Genomic DNA, 15,315 nt, shown 5'->3' on the forward strand with positions numbered 1-15,315 from the left:
TTATCCTCTTCACTGCCCCGCTCGTATTTTATAATGTGACTATTATTGGAATTTATTTTTACTTTTACGCTTAAGAGATACCTACGTAATACTATCTACGTGTCACACGCAATGCGTAGGCTTACATTCATATGTTTTCAAATATTTTTGCTAAAAACAATTATAATATCGTCATTCTCGATTGAAGCGACGACGGTAGAATCGTGAGCGAGAAATGCGCATCTCTCGCATAAAAGAAGAAGTTCCATGGCGTTTTAGCCATGGTACGATAAAAAAAGTTGCCTCTGTGTGCGAACAAAGGGGATCACCGCTTCGTCTCAAGACACGCCAATATAACGTAAGCGAGTAAATTGCATGTCTCGTCCTCGCGAACAGCTACCGTCGGCGAACAGAGAAAGACATGACTGCTCTGGTCAAAATTAAATATGAAGCAACAGTTGCTGCTGGATACAGGTTAATACGAAAGAGAAAAATATCATACGCTTTGCTGTCTCGTGTAAATAAACTATTTTCATCAAAATCTTTATTAAAATAATAAATATAATTTATATATATATATATATATATATATATATAAAAACTTTACACTTTTCTCGTAAGTGCATTCGCTTCAAGTGACTTATCTCCCTCTCCTGATAAAAATAAAATAATTCACAGTATTTTGTATAATAAAACAAGATACATCATCCGTATGATTAGCGCAATTCGTTCCTTCTAACAATTTCGGCCGAAACCTATTGCGATGCGCAGTGAACTATAATCTTCCGCTACCATCGCCGCTGAATTAGCAGAAGTGATATGTACAAAGCGATTAATTATCTCTCCTCTCGGGAAATTCTGCTTGCACACGTTTTGCAAGCGAAAACACAAACAATTTCCACGCACGTTTCACGTTTGTTTAGACGGCAAAATTTTTCCGACGTCTGATTGCTGTTTTTCGTGTCTGAAAGGACTTATTTGGTTTGCCGAATTTATCGTTGATTAAAGTAACGAGCTTAGGAATTAGAAGAAAGTCACCTTGTATATGTCATATTTCGTCCTTAATACCCCCACATGTATCCTTTATTGATCAATTAAATAATAGCAGTTATTAATGTTCTCTATTTGTCGTACTTTCACAAGAAATGATTATATTACACACTCAAATAAAATTCTTCATATTAGCCTTTTTCTATTTCAGAACTTAAATTATTTATAATAATATTTTATGGCTATCATCAGTTGATAGTGTTATTATTTTGCATATAAATTATGTACAAAGGATATCCACTTTGACATCAAATATACAAATCATATAATCCATTGAGGAAAAAGAAAAAGGCTAAGAGGCTCCATGAAAAAAAGAATATTGCTATTATTGGAGGTAATAGCAAATAAATTTGCTCTTATTTGAAAATTTATCTAGCAAACTAGAAGTTGAACTATTTTCTCTTTCCTAATGGGTCTCCGTTCGTGTCATAATATCGAGTCACCCACTGTCTCTATGTTATATCGATGTTCCGCCAACACTCTCGCCCGAGACAGAAGTTTCCGCTTTCGATGATGGAGTAGAACACAGTTTCTCGGATGTGAACGAAATCTAGCCAAGCCTTGTCCGTACACCATGTGCCACTCTCCGGTCGTGGTTTACCATCTTCCACCCGCGGAAAACATGTGTCGAACCATACCGCCGTCAACCGAATTGGGACACGTTCGATACTCCGCTTGTCTACGTACGAGCTCGTTATCGAAGAACATGCCCATTAAGCTTCCGTGGCCGTGATTAAATTTGGATAACGTGAAACCGCTATAACGACGCTAACCCGAGCTCAATGCGGTAAATAAATTAAATCGTCAAGCGCGCGTGCCTGGCAATATAAATTATATTGCCAGATCGGGCCAGAAGGGACACGTTGATTCTATTTTACGAGGGAAAATTGATGGTGTATGTCGTTTCGCATTTTTCATGTGGTTTCACAACATTTCGAACCGCCGATGTTGATAAGCGATAAAGCGAATCGCCAATGGGAAATCCAAAATGCGCGAGTGCGCTTTCGTTATATCGATCGGTCGTGGGATCCTTCGAGGACTCATTTCGTCGGCGCGACGTGCGAAGTGTTTCGTGCAACAAGTACCTAGCGATAACTGATAGCCCCCGAAGGGGGCTCTGCAATTCTGCGACCCCTCGCAAGAGACGGTTCCCCCGAGACCACAGTCGCGTCTCGTTTTGCGCGTTGCCATCAGCGCAACAAGTTGTCTGAAACCGCCGCTTTATATAATCGACTTTACCAATCGGCAAACTCGTTTCGTGGAAACCGATCATCGGTCATCGAATAATCCAAAAAGTTTCGCGTGCCTCGCGCAGCACCCCAAGAAGAGGAAAGATCGCGACCTCCTCCCCGATATTTAAAAAAAAAAAAAAATCCTTCTAATACCCGTAATTGCGGCGGGGATGCAAATAAAGATGAAAATGTTATTATCATCCCCGTTGCATAAATACAACCGATACCAGGGAGTGGCGGGTTAATTCATCACGAAACGACAGGTCGAGATTAATGGCAGCGTGGCGAATCCACGGCGAATAAAGTTCTCGCGTGCGCATGAATTATGGGATTCTCGTAGAAAATTCGCGGTCAGTGGGACACGAAAAAAGGAATAAGAGGAAGGTCGAGTTGTAATGTCGTTGTATACCTACGCCTCGCGTGATGGCACAGTACAGGTGCAGGTTTCACTGATGGAATCGAGGAAAAATGGATAAAAGGAACGAGCGGATGAGGGTCGACATCGATCGCGCTTCCGCACCGTCCGCGCCGATATCATAAAATTAAACATTTTTTTTTCAATCTTATCCAAATATACCTATCCTTTACAAATTTGCCGTGAAACACGATTATTTGCCTCGGTCTGTCATTTCCTAAGTACAAACAGTTCTACTATTCGGCAAATTCCATTTCGCAAAGTACCGTCGCGGTGTTTATATGTATAAACTGTATAAGCGGACACATGGTGGATTACGTTTTATACAACCCGAGACACGGGGAAGAGAGTCGCACTCTCGCGTTAGTAATAAAATTGCAGGGGACTGGAACGCGATCGCTAAATAACACGCGATTATGCATTCGCGGAGATTTATTATTCCGTCGCGTATACTTCGCTCTCGGAAATGCCCCGCTCATCCACGCGCGGTTCGCCCATTAATCATAAGGGAGAAACTTCCGGATCGTTCCATGTCAAATTGACCGACAAATTAAATCTGGATCGCTAATTTAAGAACTTAGGCTGTATACCGCGCGCCTATTAATTATACCTATTAATTAAATTTTAATTTCTAAGGACGTTTCGGAAAATTATTAATTGACCATAAACTAAAAATAAGAAAGAAATAAAAGAGAAAATTACATTCAGATTTATCTTATTTAGTAAAATGATAAGAAATAAGTCTCGAGTATATTATGCAACAATAATCTTTTTTTTTTTAGACAATAACTTTAGCTTTAAGAACATCTAAATTCAAACTGAATATAGATGCAAAAAAGGAGCAATCCTCCTAAGAAAAGAGGATTACGAATTGAAATAGTCTTTTTTATGTAAGATCTTAAATCTCAGCTTGGTAATTTATTAAAAAAAATCGATATAGACCTTTCTAAAGGTAAAAGTCTTACAATCTCGTCTTTTAACTCGGTATAATCTGTTAAAAAGCCATCTGAGATGAGAAAATGTTCTTTTGCCATCGTGATTCTTATTGATAAAATGATCATTTTCATTTCTATATTCATACTAAAATATTAAAATATCTGCTTTAACTTGGAGCTCATTATTTCTGCATTAACTTAAAGAATTTGCGATTTGCGATATCAGAACATGATGTAATAATGCGCCAGTAGAGAATAACACACGATAGCGAATAATCCGATAAATTCTTGTAAATACCTATGTAACGCGTGGCAATCACGTATATGGGAGCGCGTGGAGGAATTCAGTATGAAATTCTCCGTTCACCATATTTGCGGGATCGATATGTGTTGTATTCGAAAGGACGGCGATTTAGGAAGACAAGATTTTACCGGGATTTAGGGTTTTAATGGCATTACTCGCATTCCACTACAGTTAATTATGTGGTAACCAATACATTACTGCAAAACTATTGTGAAACTAATAATCGAAAATTAGGTTAGCGATCGGCGAAATATAAATGTCAACGAGTTTCAATATTATAGCGATATGTAGCGATATTGACGCAAAAGTCTTATTAGATCGGTCGTAAATTATCTCTAGGGTAATAATTGGAAATGTTTAACGAGGTCTAATCAGACTCAAACGCCTGGACAGCCTGGACAGTCTCATCAATGTGTGTACCGCGATGTTTTATGATTCATATCCCAACTTAAATTGTAGGCTACCGACTACTATTAATAGTCGATGGTGTAAAATTCAACAACGAGGCGAATGAGGTCGCATTTTCCCTTCGTCGCGAGACGGCAGGCTAGCTAGCAATTGCACCAGCCGTCTCTCACAAATCGTATCGACGTAGTCGTCTACTACGGGAGAGATACGCTAATGGTCGATAATGGAACTGCCGCGGCACCGTCGAAATCAAATTACGCCACTCGGCAGCTGCTTGTTGCCGTGATCCGCAAAACAATATGTCGCGGAAAATACGCGTTTCTGGCATCATCGAAGACGTTAGACGAAGTCAGTAAGAGACTTTCTTTCGTTTAAACGACGATGTTATTATCACACGAATATATATAAATTTTTTTAGCTTTATGAATTTATCAATTATGTGTATTAATTAAATACGCAATTTATATTATTTATATTATTTATTAATTATGTACGCAAATTATTTATAAGGATAATTTTCTCTCTCTCTCTCTCTCTCTCTCTTCTCTCTAGTTAGAGAATTATTCTCATGAATAATTTGCACTTGTAAAAAGAACGACACGTGTAACGTGTTCGCATAAAAAGATGTCCAGAGTTAGATGCTTATTCAAATGTGTAAAAAAATCTTATCTATTTATTCTATAATGCATTGTCATGAAAGATCGTAATATTTTCTTTTCGATAGACTTTAAATTCGTAAAACTTGTAAGATTGTCCTTACGCGTAGAAATCCAGTCTGTGCTTGTGTCTTTGAAATTAGCGAGATTACAATTAACTTGATTGAATTCAACATTTAATTAGGATGTGACATTTCGCGTATAATACCACGATGTCCTTGACTATCTAATTTAACTTGCGTTACATGTCGATATTTATATGATATTACAAATGCTAATGATAGATGAGCTGAAGCATACCGCTGAAGATAATATCGTTTACATCGTGTGTCTGCTATGTGTAAATACAAAGTTCGCTTGATATAACTTAGTATAATATGCAAGTCATGTTTTCGATAAAACTGTAAAATGAAGTGACCAACGATCGAGAGATATCAATACTTTATAGCAGGCAGATCTGCTTAATGCTCGATAATAAATTTGACTAAATTATTTATTATTCAAAGTCACCTTTACTAAAGACGCCTGTGACTTTTTTAGATTTTTCAGACGAAATCGCCATCATGACGGAATCACAAAAAGGAATTTGGTGGCCCAACGAAGTCGACAAATTTACTTGAACCGAGTGCTCCTCTTGTCTAAGAAAAAAAATCACGAACGAGAAAGAAAGAGAAAGAAAATAAAGCACGCGAGAGGAAGAGGAGGAATGGGCCCTTGGGCCTTCGGCGTAATTCTCATCCTCGTGTCAATTCTGGGTCTTCTCTTGAATGGCTACATTCTCCTTGTCGTTTTCGGTCTTGGTAAACAGGTGAACGATAACAATCAGATACTTATAACACGCGTGAAATTTTTCATCTATACTATTTTCTTTTTTTATTTTTTTCTCTAACTTTTGTCAAGTAATTTTTTTCTACTTCTGGTCGAATCGTGTCTTTAGCAATGACGCGCTAATCAGGGTGGATTTCAGTTTAAACGTGACTCGCCGTTAATTTTGTAGAAGCTGCCGTAAGCGTACGATACATTTTAGTAATCGCAACTGCTCGTGCCAAAAATGACGAATTCGAGAGACGTGCGGATTGCTCTCTCTCTCTCTCGAACGTAATTTAACGTGAACTTTCCTGACATTTCGGTCAAAGAGTTCATGATATTAAAAGATACATTAAAAGCGTATCTAGGCTGCGGCTGAATTGCAAGGAGAGAAAAAAAAAGAAAGTGAATTCAACTTTTCGAAAAAAGCGTACATGGTACATTTGACATCAATCTTATTTAGATGCAGAATCGCTCTTATACTACAACAATGACGTTGATTTACTTTCTTTTTTTTTTTTTTCTTTTTTTTTCTTCGCTCGCTTTTAAGCTCCCGCAACGACGCCGACGTCGTTGAAGACGTCGTGAGAAAGAAAAAGGACGAAAAAAGCTCCTAGATAATTCAAGATCTTAAATGGTAAGGCAGCGCGTAATTGCGTTTGCGGCGCGTCGGACTAATATTAAAAGTTTAAATTACAAAATCCCGCCGGACAGCTTAAGAAGCGCGCCGGTAACGGAGCGTCCTGGTAACGAATAAGCGAATAATCAACGAGTGGTATTACAATGCCCGTAGACGCAGCAACAGCAGACGGCGAACACTTTACTGCTGATCCATTTGGGCGCCGTGGAAGCGGCGGTGTGTCTAATACTGCTGATTTTCGCAACTGGCTCGTGGCCGGCCGCCGGCACATGGTGCGTCCTTCACGGCTTTCTGTTGGCGTTGTTGCATCCAGTCGCCCTTTGGACTGTCACCGGATTGAACTGCGACAGGTGAATCTCTCACGCGTTCTCTCTTTCGCTATTTCGAATATCAATTTACGATATTATTCAGAGAGAACGCGGTTACGAAGATGTGCTTTGACGATTAGATTTCTGAATAAATCAAGAATCGGTATTGATTTAATTTATTAGATTTTATTTATGGAAGCACGGCTGATTCTTCGAATAAATGATAATCGATGCGTCGGGACTTTTTATAAAAAATGAAATACGCGCAAAGGAGCTTGGTTGCCGTTGATCGTTACGTTTAAATTAATCGCGTGTAATTTGCATATCGCGTTTTACGTAATTGCGCATTCAGAATAATTTCATGCTATTCAACATGTTTTCCGATTGAATTATATAATGCAACGATCCGATAACATTGTTCTCGCATTACTACTACTTATCGATTTTGTATCTTTTTGCGTAATACAAAGTGTAACATCGCACGCACTTCCAGTCGTGATGCGTTGAAACACTGTTAAACTGAATTTCACACCGAAAAACATTATTGTTACTAAAATAAATTAAGAGTGAAGAGCTTCAGAAACTTGAAGGGGAAAATTTGATGAAAAATCGAGTTGAATTTCGATACGTGACGTACATTGAGTGATACAAACGAAGCTTCAGTTTCAGTCAACGTGTCATATAAAGGATATCCGACGATATCAATAAGGATTCTGTAAGTTCAAATAATATCGTTGTAGCTGTCAGATAATATGATATGTTCGATACAATCTATATCCTAGAATCCCCAAGTGCTTCCATTTCTACTTGTTGCTTATCCTCTCGCTGCATTAACAGTTTTGCGGTTTTTATACGGCGGCGAATCTAGATTGAAGTCGGAGAACTCCGATTAAAATAATTTCATTCGTTTATCTCGTGTAAATATATTATATTATAAACAAACCAAGGTACCGATATATGTATTTCAAACAATAGGATAATGAATGGCATTAATCGGCAGACAGGGTCTTGGTATCGAATAATTTTTATTTCGTTTCTTGAATCAATATATTCAATATAATTAAGCATAAATTAATTGCAATCATTTTAAAAGCATAAATTAATATAAATTCAAGATAAATGCTTATATCACGTGTTGTTGTAATTATCGAACTTGTAACTTGTAGTCCGCTCAAAGCAATATCTAGATTACTCTCCTTCTTAATAAATTCATATTATATTATATTTTTCGATCATATTTTTATATCGTTTCAAAAGCGATTCAGTTTCAAAAATCTTATTAAGGCTGTATATTCCTCCACTCATTCCTTTTTCACTCAAACCTCTGTTCAACGCATCACACAGTTTTTTTTCTAAGGAAACACGGAAGGCGAGAATATGGAAAACTTTTCTCTCTTTCTTATTTTCTGTAAAAGAACATTGCCAGGCCCGACTGCGGCTCGATCGGAATATTTTATTCAAGAGCTTAAACAGATTTAAATCACCTCGTTCTTTACTTCTTCGTGATCCGCCTCCGCATTTTCTCCTTCTCCATGACCATGAACGGAAACCGTTGCTTTTCCGTCAATCTTTTTCTCGAAGACGTCGATCCATCCGCTGTATGTATTTCACATGTTGCCGTACCATTTAACCCGATTAAGTGACAAATCGGGACTAATGGGTTCGCGCGAAATCATTAGAGCTAAACGTCCGGCCGAGTGTGAAACGACCACATCACGCCGGCATCTAAATTATGTCTCATAGAGTTCTCACCGGCCATGCCATGCAATTACTCTACTGCAGGTATTACGCGATTGCCGCACCGCTACACTACACCGCTTTGGTTTCTCCGCGTCGGGTGGTCGTCGGACTGGTTGCCTCTTGGACAGGCGCTTTACTCCTCTGCTTGCCGCCGTTCTCGGGCCTAGTGCCACCTTATAGGTTTGTATAACTACACGTTACACAACATTAACCATCACCACCTGGACGAAAACTAGCCGTTGCATTCCGTAGCATTCGCTCGCGTTCATTCTACGGCATTGCTTTGCGATTTGCTGCATTTCCGCGCGTAATGAACGAGATTCGATTTGCTTTGTGTGCTCCCTGCTCGCCCTTCGTGGAGGCAAGTTGTTTCGCGTCGCATAAAGGCTCGCGCTGCGAGAGACAATCTCGAGAATTTCCCTCTCGCGCAAGCTCTCGGAAACGCGCACCCGAAAGAATTCTCATTCAGAACGGAACTTTTGTTGACGAAGCGTTAGTTAAGTTAGACGGAACGAATTGTAAACGAACGATAAAGTGTTCGGCAAACTTCTTATTTTTTTTATTTACTTTCAATCGCGTAATACAACGTACGCGTGATACAAATACAGAAAAAATTCCCGTATTACCAATCCGCAGCGAAATCACGTTTATATACACCGATTTTGTTTCTTTTCAATATCCGAATATATCGATGCAGCTATAGCCCAGGGTTGGGTTGCTGCGCCCCAGATTTCGGGAACGGTACCTGGGGATCCGCCGCGGCGCTCTACGGCGCCGTTTACGCCATCCTGGGCCTGGGCCTGCCGGCCGTCCTCGTGACGGTCTGCAATTTACGCGTGTTGGGTATAGCGCGGTATCATCGGCATCGTATCGCCAGCGCGATCTACGAGGTCACCCTGAGCGCCCAGGTGACCATCACCCACCAGCGAAATCCATTCTTCGTGCCAACTGTCACCGCACCTTCCGCCGGCGGACCGCCGCGTTTCCACAGTGCCGCCAGCACGGTTTGTACAGACGTTTTTCTGGAATTTTAAAGCTCGTGATTAAGGCGAGGCGTAAAGCGATTATATCCTATTAGCGTAACAAGCCATCTTCACGACCTTTCTTAACGATTTTTTTTACGATGGAAGCGAAATCAATTTTTCTTTAATAAGAACATCCAACCAATTTGGGCTTTTGTCAAGTCACTTGATTTAAGCTAATCAGGCTAATGAAAAGCGCCCGTAGTTAAAGACCGATCTGTAATTTAATTGTCTGCCCTGGAGTTAGCAAGTCAAATCGATAGACGCCACGCTGAGAGGCATCGACGAAGTATCTACCGAAACTTCCTCGTTCGCAGCGTCTCATGATTATGGGCCGCAATTCAATTTCTATTCGAGGGGGTCCAGAATCTTTAATATCTGTGTAATTAGTCAAACTTCGAGACAAACACCTCCGTTTATTGTCCAATGAGGATAAATAGATTCGCACAGCGATCGAATGGCCCGCCATTGATAGATTGTCTTGTCTTACGATTGGTTTCGCAAGAACAACTTTTCAGGTGATGCAACTGGTCGGTTCTCTGTATCTACTTTATTTTCCGTACTGCGGGCTTATCCTCTGGGAGGCTTGCGGAGCCGGTAATCAGCACCGTCTTCACGCACATCCCAGGCTCGCCTCTTTAGCATCGCTCCTCCTCGCGTGCTCGCCACCCATCAACGGTCTCCTCTACGGCCTGAAATCGCAGACTCTGCGACGATCCGTCCAGAATTACTGGCGGAAAAAGGCAACTAAGTCGGAGTTGCAGCAGGTAATTTGAAACGCAAGAAAAATAAACGTTTGTGGTGTGGTGCTCGAAGGACAGTAGTAATTCTCTCAGTTTACGGTTATCGTTGCTCTTATATTTCCATTATGGTCGTATATATATATAAATATACGTATATGGTGGCGTAAGAGCAACCATAAATCGTGTTCCAGGAGATACAGGCGAGAACACCGAGCGTCGCCGGTTCCAGAAGGCCTTCCGGCAGCGGGAACACTTCCTTCTTCCCATTCCCGCCCTTGCAACGAAGGCTCAGCGAGGCGCTATTGGCCCTCGGCTCGTGCAGGACCGGGGGTAGTTTTGAAAGCAATAATCTGGGGTTTCAACGCGGCAGATTGCAGCCCGCCGTCTCGTGTAATACTCTCAGAGTGCCGACCACCGAATCAGGTACGCGCGATTATGCGATCTCTATTGCTGATATCGTTTTAGCTTTAGATATCCGTGCGTATTCAAATAATCTGAAGTTCGCAAACCGACGAACCGACAATTCAAAGTCCTTGTACCTTGTACGCGAATGTTTCTATGAAAAAAAAAAAAAAGAAAAAAAAAAGAAGTACAAACTTTTAGTGAAATAAATAAAACTTTTGAAAGACTTCTTGATCGTTGATGGATAAACGTTTCGACACTGATATGAGCGTCATCCTTTCATCATGGCGCGCTAAGGTGAGCCGAGCAAATTGGTGAGGGCGAGCGCGAGTGCCGCCAGTCTGATGGGTCCCCATTATCGGAGCGACTTTATCGGGGCAGATTTGGGCGCGGGATGTTCCATAGCTATGTGCGAGACCCCGAAGAGGAGCCCGAGGATCCTCATAACGCGCGCGTACAGCGAGGAGAGCCAAGACCAAGGAGGCAGCCCCCTTCTGAGAAAACCCCTCAATTCCAATAGTAATCCACCGCCGGGCGAAAGTACGTCATATGATAGCATTTCTAGTGTGTTACGTGTGCTTCAATCGCATTTGCAATTCTGATCAAATCGCGACTTACAAAGATAATCACGTTACGTTAGTTTACTATTTCTATATATATATATATATATATATATATATATATGACGTTCGTAATAAACGTTTCATTCCTTTTTCAAGTTTTTGCAATCGTGCATAATATAATATTCTTTATCTTAATTAAGAAGAAGTAAACTGTGACTACGTATCATAAATATCGCTGAAGTATCGCAGGTTTTTTTACATAAGGAGATTTGCAAATGAAAGATAGATCGTCGAGGAAACTATGTTACTACTTCTGGATTAGCATTTAACGTATATTATATAAAAAAAGGACGTCGTTTATGGCGCGTGCACAGAGCGCCGATGGCGACATTGCAGCACTGGAAGCGAGAGCAGCACGGGAAGCAGCGATGCGAGCGTGTGGACCACTGGCGTGGCTCCCAAGTATGGCAAGGGTAATGGGAAGAACTCGGGCTGGTCTTCGCGGCGATACGTGCGTGGCAAAAATTTAGAAGAAGGCGCGCTATCGACCGCGATTAGGCCGAATAATAACAGCGAGAGCAGCGATACCACGGACACAACTACAGCCACGACAACGACTACCACGCTACTTAAATCTCTCGCCATGGTACGTGTTTCAGATAAAATGGATTCAAAATTTGTTGGATTTGAAATTATTTTACAGATTAATGTTATCGTCCGTGTTTCGCGCTAGCGCGCACAATTGGCGCGATCCACGACCGTATCTTCCGATAATTTTATATAATTGCTTTAAATGATTGTATAATTATTCTACAATTAGCAACACGTTATAATCAGTGTTGCCGTTATGTATATAAAATTATCTAGATGAAGAAAGGCTTTATCTTATCTAGACAATTGGAATATATATTACTTTCATCTTAGATAAAGTAAATATTATCTTTTGCAAATTATCTTAATTACGCAATTTAGAAGTAGATTCGATCTAATTTATACTTCGAATAAAAATGAATGTTTGAAACGAATCATATAACAGACACTAACTGAAAGCTAAATAATTACGAAATTGTTATGTATAAATATGAATCCGATTAAATTTTAGATTTAGTTCGTATCAAATATTTTTCAATAAACATTTATTCAAAGAGCGGTGTAGTGACTATGTGATTAGAATAATATAAATCATTTATATCAAGAATTGCATTAATTACATTTCCTCGCTTACGCTATCTAACTAATAAATAGTAAAAATTCTATAAAAATATTATTTTTGTATTCCATATTTTGTTTAAAAAGATATTATCATAAAATTATCTAAATAATATATAATTATTTTATCTGGATACATTTAAATTAAAATTACCTTTATCTTATTTAAGATAAGTTTAAATGTAATTTATCTTTGCTTTATCTAGATGATTTTAAATTATCTAAAAGTAACATTGTTTATATAACAATTTTAAAAGTGATCGTAACAAAAGAGTCAAACAATTGTCTCTTTGTATTCTCTTATTTTACTTAATTCAATTCGCAATTTCAGCTTTAAATGTAATTATTCGAATGCAGGAAAGTGGCGAACAAAATGAAAGAGAGAAGGAAAAGATAAATGGTAATATGAAGAAAAGAGAATTCAGCGAGAGCGAGAGCAGTTGGAGCAGTGTCGAAGAAATCGAAGCCAAAGTGGAGAGGAACGATGAGGATGACAATCTTGAGAAGTCGAAGGAGGATTCGCAGACGAAATCTCCACGAGGAAAATCGAAGAGCAACAATCGTGAACTCGAAAATTCCGAGGATCGCGAGGAGGCTGCGCAGCTGAGGCCACTTCTAACTCCCTCCTCTTAAGCCTGTCCTTTTAAGCATAAATGTATTTTTCTTTGGATAATCCGCTCATGTGTGTCTGTGTGCGTGCGTGCGTGCGTGTGTGTGTGTGTGTGTGTGTGTGTGTGTGTGTGTGTGTGTGTGTGTGTGTGTGTGTGTGTGTGTGTGTGTGTGTGTGCGTGTGCGGGTATGTCAAGGATGAAATAAAATTTCACCACGTATATTTAAGTGACGCTGATACGTATGGCGCTTATCAGGAAGTTTCAAAATAAGCGAACATCATCCGTCACGACACGTTTTATTTTGTGAAATCGCGGAAATAAAATTAGCAGATGGAATGCGACATAGTTACTTTGATAACTTACTATTTAACGCTATTTGCAATATGAAAGCGAGGAAGACGATATTTGACAAATAACTCGTCCAAACACGTGTAGCCTGATCTCAATTTCGTATCTTATGTCCTAAATGTAAAAAGTTTGAGGAAAAATATGGATTTGATCCTTGCAGATCTTTACGGGTCGACGTTAGCATATTGACATATCCTGAAATTATATTTTTGTACTTTCGCTCTGCAATTATACGTGACGCAACGACAACGTGGAATCATCTTTTATAACAAAAATCGAAGAACGGAACTGATTAATACACCATCGGCAAACTTGGTTTCGAGTAGTTTGTTTGCGCACGCCTCATAAAATGAACGAAGAATCAATCAATGATCGTCTTCGATTAAATTCCAATCAAATACCGAAAGTTTGCGTCAACGATGAATTCGCGAAAACTCGTTATCTACAATTGAACCGTTCCGGTTCAATTTATCTTTAATTTGCCGAAGCAAGTCATATAGACTCGTGGAGTAGCGAAGAACAACGGACGGAAGTCGAACACCCGAGAAAGTTCTTTTGACAAAAAGTAGTAACAACGTCGAATCAAAGATGCGAACACTCGGATGTTAAGTTCATCGAGCGCCATGTTACACTATTGGAAGAAGAAGAGAAGAAAAAGTATAGTAAGGAAGAAGAAAATTACTCTCACATTTGTGTCTTTCGTAAATGTCAAGTTTCGCTCGGTAGTTACAATTGCATTCATTGTAACGTGAATTCCATGATTCTTTGATGACTGACGTTTACGCAATGATTATTAGTAAATGTAGATAAAGCTACGATACATCAGCTAATAGAGTGTAAGTAGCCGTTGGAATTGATGCTCCTCCAAAAACCGCATAGGGCATATATGTATGTACAAATCTATGTGTACAGATATCTCGAACGTGGTTCTCTCTGAACGTGTGATGATGACGTGATTACAATAATAAGAATGTTTTCATTTCGATAAGAGATTGTTAGAAGCATGCAAAGGTCGATCCGTATTCACGTATCTTATCTATTATTGTTACAAGTCAGTTTCTCTCTCTCTCTCTCTCTCTCTCATTCCAATCATACATTTACATACATTTACATACATTTAATTTATATATGATACATTTGTACATTTTAATTTATATATAGTCTAACGATATTTAAGAATAATTATTACTACATATATATTTATATTATTTATAAGTTGACGGCTGTAAAAAAGAATTAATCGGAGATGCACGCTTAATGCGACGTGAATACGGATCATCTTCTGTATCGGTGTCTATTTAATTTATATAATACACTGCTATTAAATATTCATTGTTAAGCAACATCCTATTATCGTACGCACGAGACTCGATCGTTTTCACGCGCATGTCCATGCAATTTCAAAATTTGCTGGAATCGCTTATTTACGATCAACTGAACCGCCCATCGATCTAAAATTATAAATTAGAAACCGTGCGGCTCGGATAATTGACTACAATTGCCGTTTATCGCTGTGTCAATGATAAAATTTCAGGAACTTTGTCGGGTGTGAATGTTGTATCGATGTTAACATTACAAAAAGTTGCGGCATAAACAATGTCTGAACAATGTATAAAGTTAGTGCAAATAAAAAAAAAAAAATACCTGGAAACTGTTGAAAATTCGGCATTTTACAGGATCTTACGGTATGCTTCATTCCGCAGAAAGATAAGCAATGTTGACTCTGTTTCTTTTCAATGCACGCGCTCGCAGCTCAGAATCAGCTTTGGGATCTCTCTTTAATATATTTGACTGTTCGTTGTTTGGATTCAGATAAACATTTTATTCTTTATCTCTACCGATCCTGTTCCCAAAACGTGTTTCCGGGCGGGCTGCATTCCGCTACCTTACCACATCGTGACGCGCGTTCATCGGTGAAGCAAGTGTGTCATTTAACACATGAG

The 15,315-nt window shown here is 39.3% G+C and overlaps 2 protein-coding genes across 8 annotated transcripts in view; one reads left to right on the top strand and one right to left on the bottom strand.

Annotated features, from left to right (window-relative positions):
- Positions 1 to 14,360, top strand: part of LOC105425566 (uncharacterized) — a 28,158-nt gene extending 13,798 nt beyond the window's left edge. For 2 of the 3 annotated variants that reach the window (XM_089072563.1, XM_089072564.1), the window contains exons 2-10: positions 5,520 to 5,787; positions 6,580 to 6,776; positions 8,517 to 8,654; positions 9,172 to 9,478; positions 10,015 to 10,263; positions 10,431 to 10,662; positions 10,939 to 11,181; positions 11,579 to 11,850; positions 12,771 to 14,360. In XM_089072563.1, the coding sequence (XP_088928689.1) occupies positions 5,686 to 5,787; positions 6,580 to 6,776; positions 8,517 to 8,654; positions 9,172 to 9,478; positions 10,015 to 10,263; positions 10,431 to 10,662; positions 10,939 to 11,181; positions 11,579 to 11,850; positions 12,771 to 13,046 (2,016 nt within the window). In that variant the 5' untranslated portion in view covers positions 5,520 to 5,685 and the 3' untranslated portion in view covers positions 13,047 to 14,360. The remainder of the gene's footprint in view (positions 1 to 5,519; positions 5,788 to 6,579; positions 6,777 to 8,516; positions 8,655 to 9,171; positions 9,479 to 10,014; positions 10,264 to 10,430; positions 10,663 to 10,938; positions 11,182 to 11,578; positions 11,851 to 12,770) is intronic. The other variant, XM_089072565.1, reaches the window with a different exon arrangement.
- The window catches only part of LOC105433940 (phytanoyl-CoA dioxygenase, peroxisomal-like), a 36,822-nt gene that overhangs the window by 18,083 nt on the left and 3,424 nt on the right, over positions 1 to 15,315 (bottom strand). The window contains exon 1 of one of the 5 annotated variants that reach the window (XM_089072572.1): positions 9,220 to 9,362. The exons of the other annotated variants lie outside the window; for them this stretch is intronic. The gene's annotated coding sequence lies outside the window, so the exon portion shown is untranslated. Of the gene's footprint in view, positions 1 to 9,219; positions 9,363 to 15,315 lie in introns of those variants that run through there. 5 annotated transcript variants of the gene reach the window in all.

The sequence above is a fragment of the Pogonomyrmex barbatus genome, unplaced genomic scaffold, assembly GCF_055798465.1.
Source record: "Pogonomyrmex barbatus isolate J1 unplaced genomic scaffold, ASM5579846v1 scaffold13, whole genome shotgun sequence".
Taxonomy (NCBI): Eukaryota; Metazoa; Arthropoda; class Insecta; order Hymenoptera; family Formicidae; genus Pogonomyrmex; species Pogonomyrmex barbatus.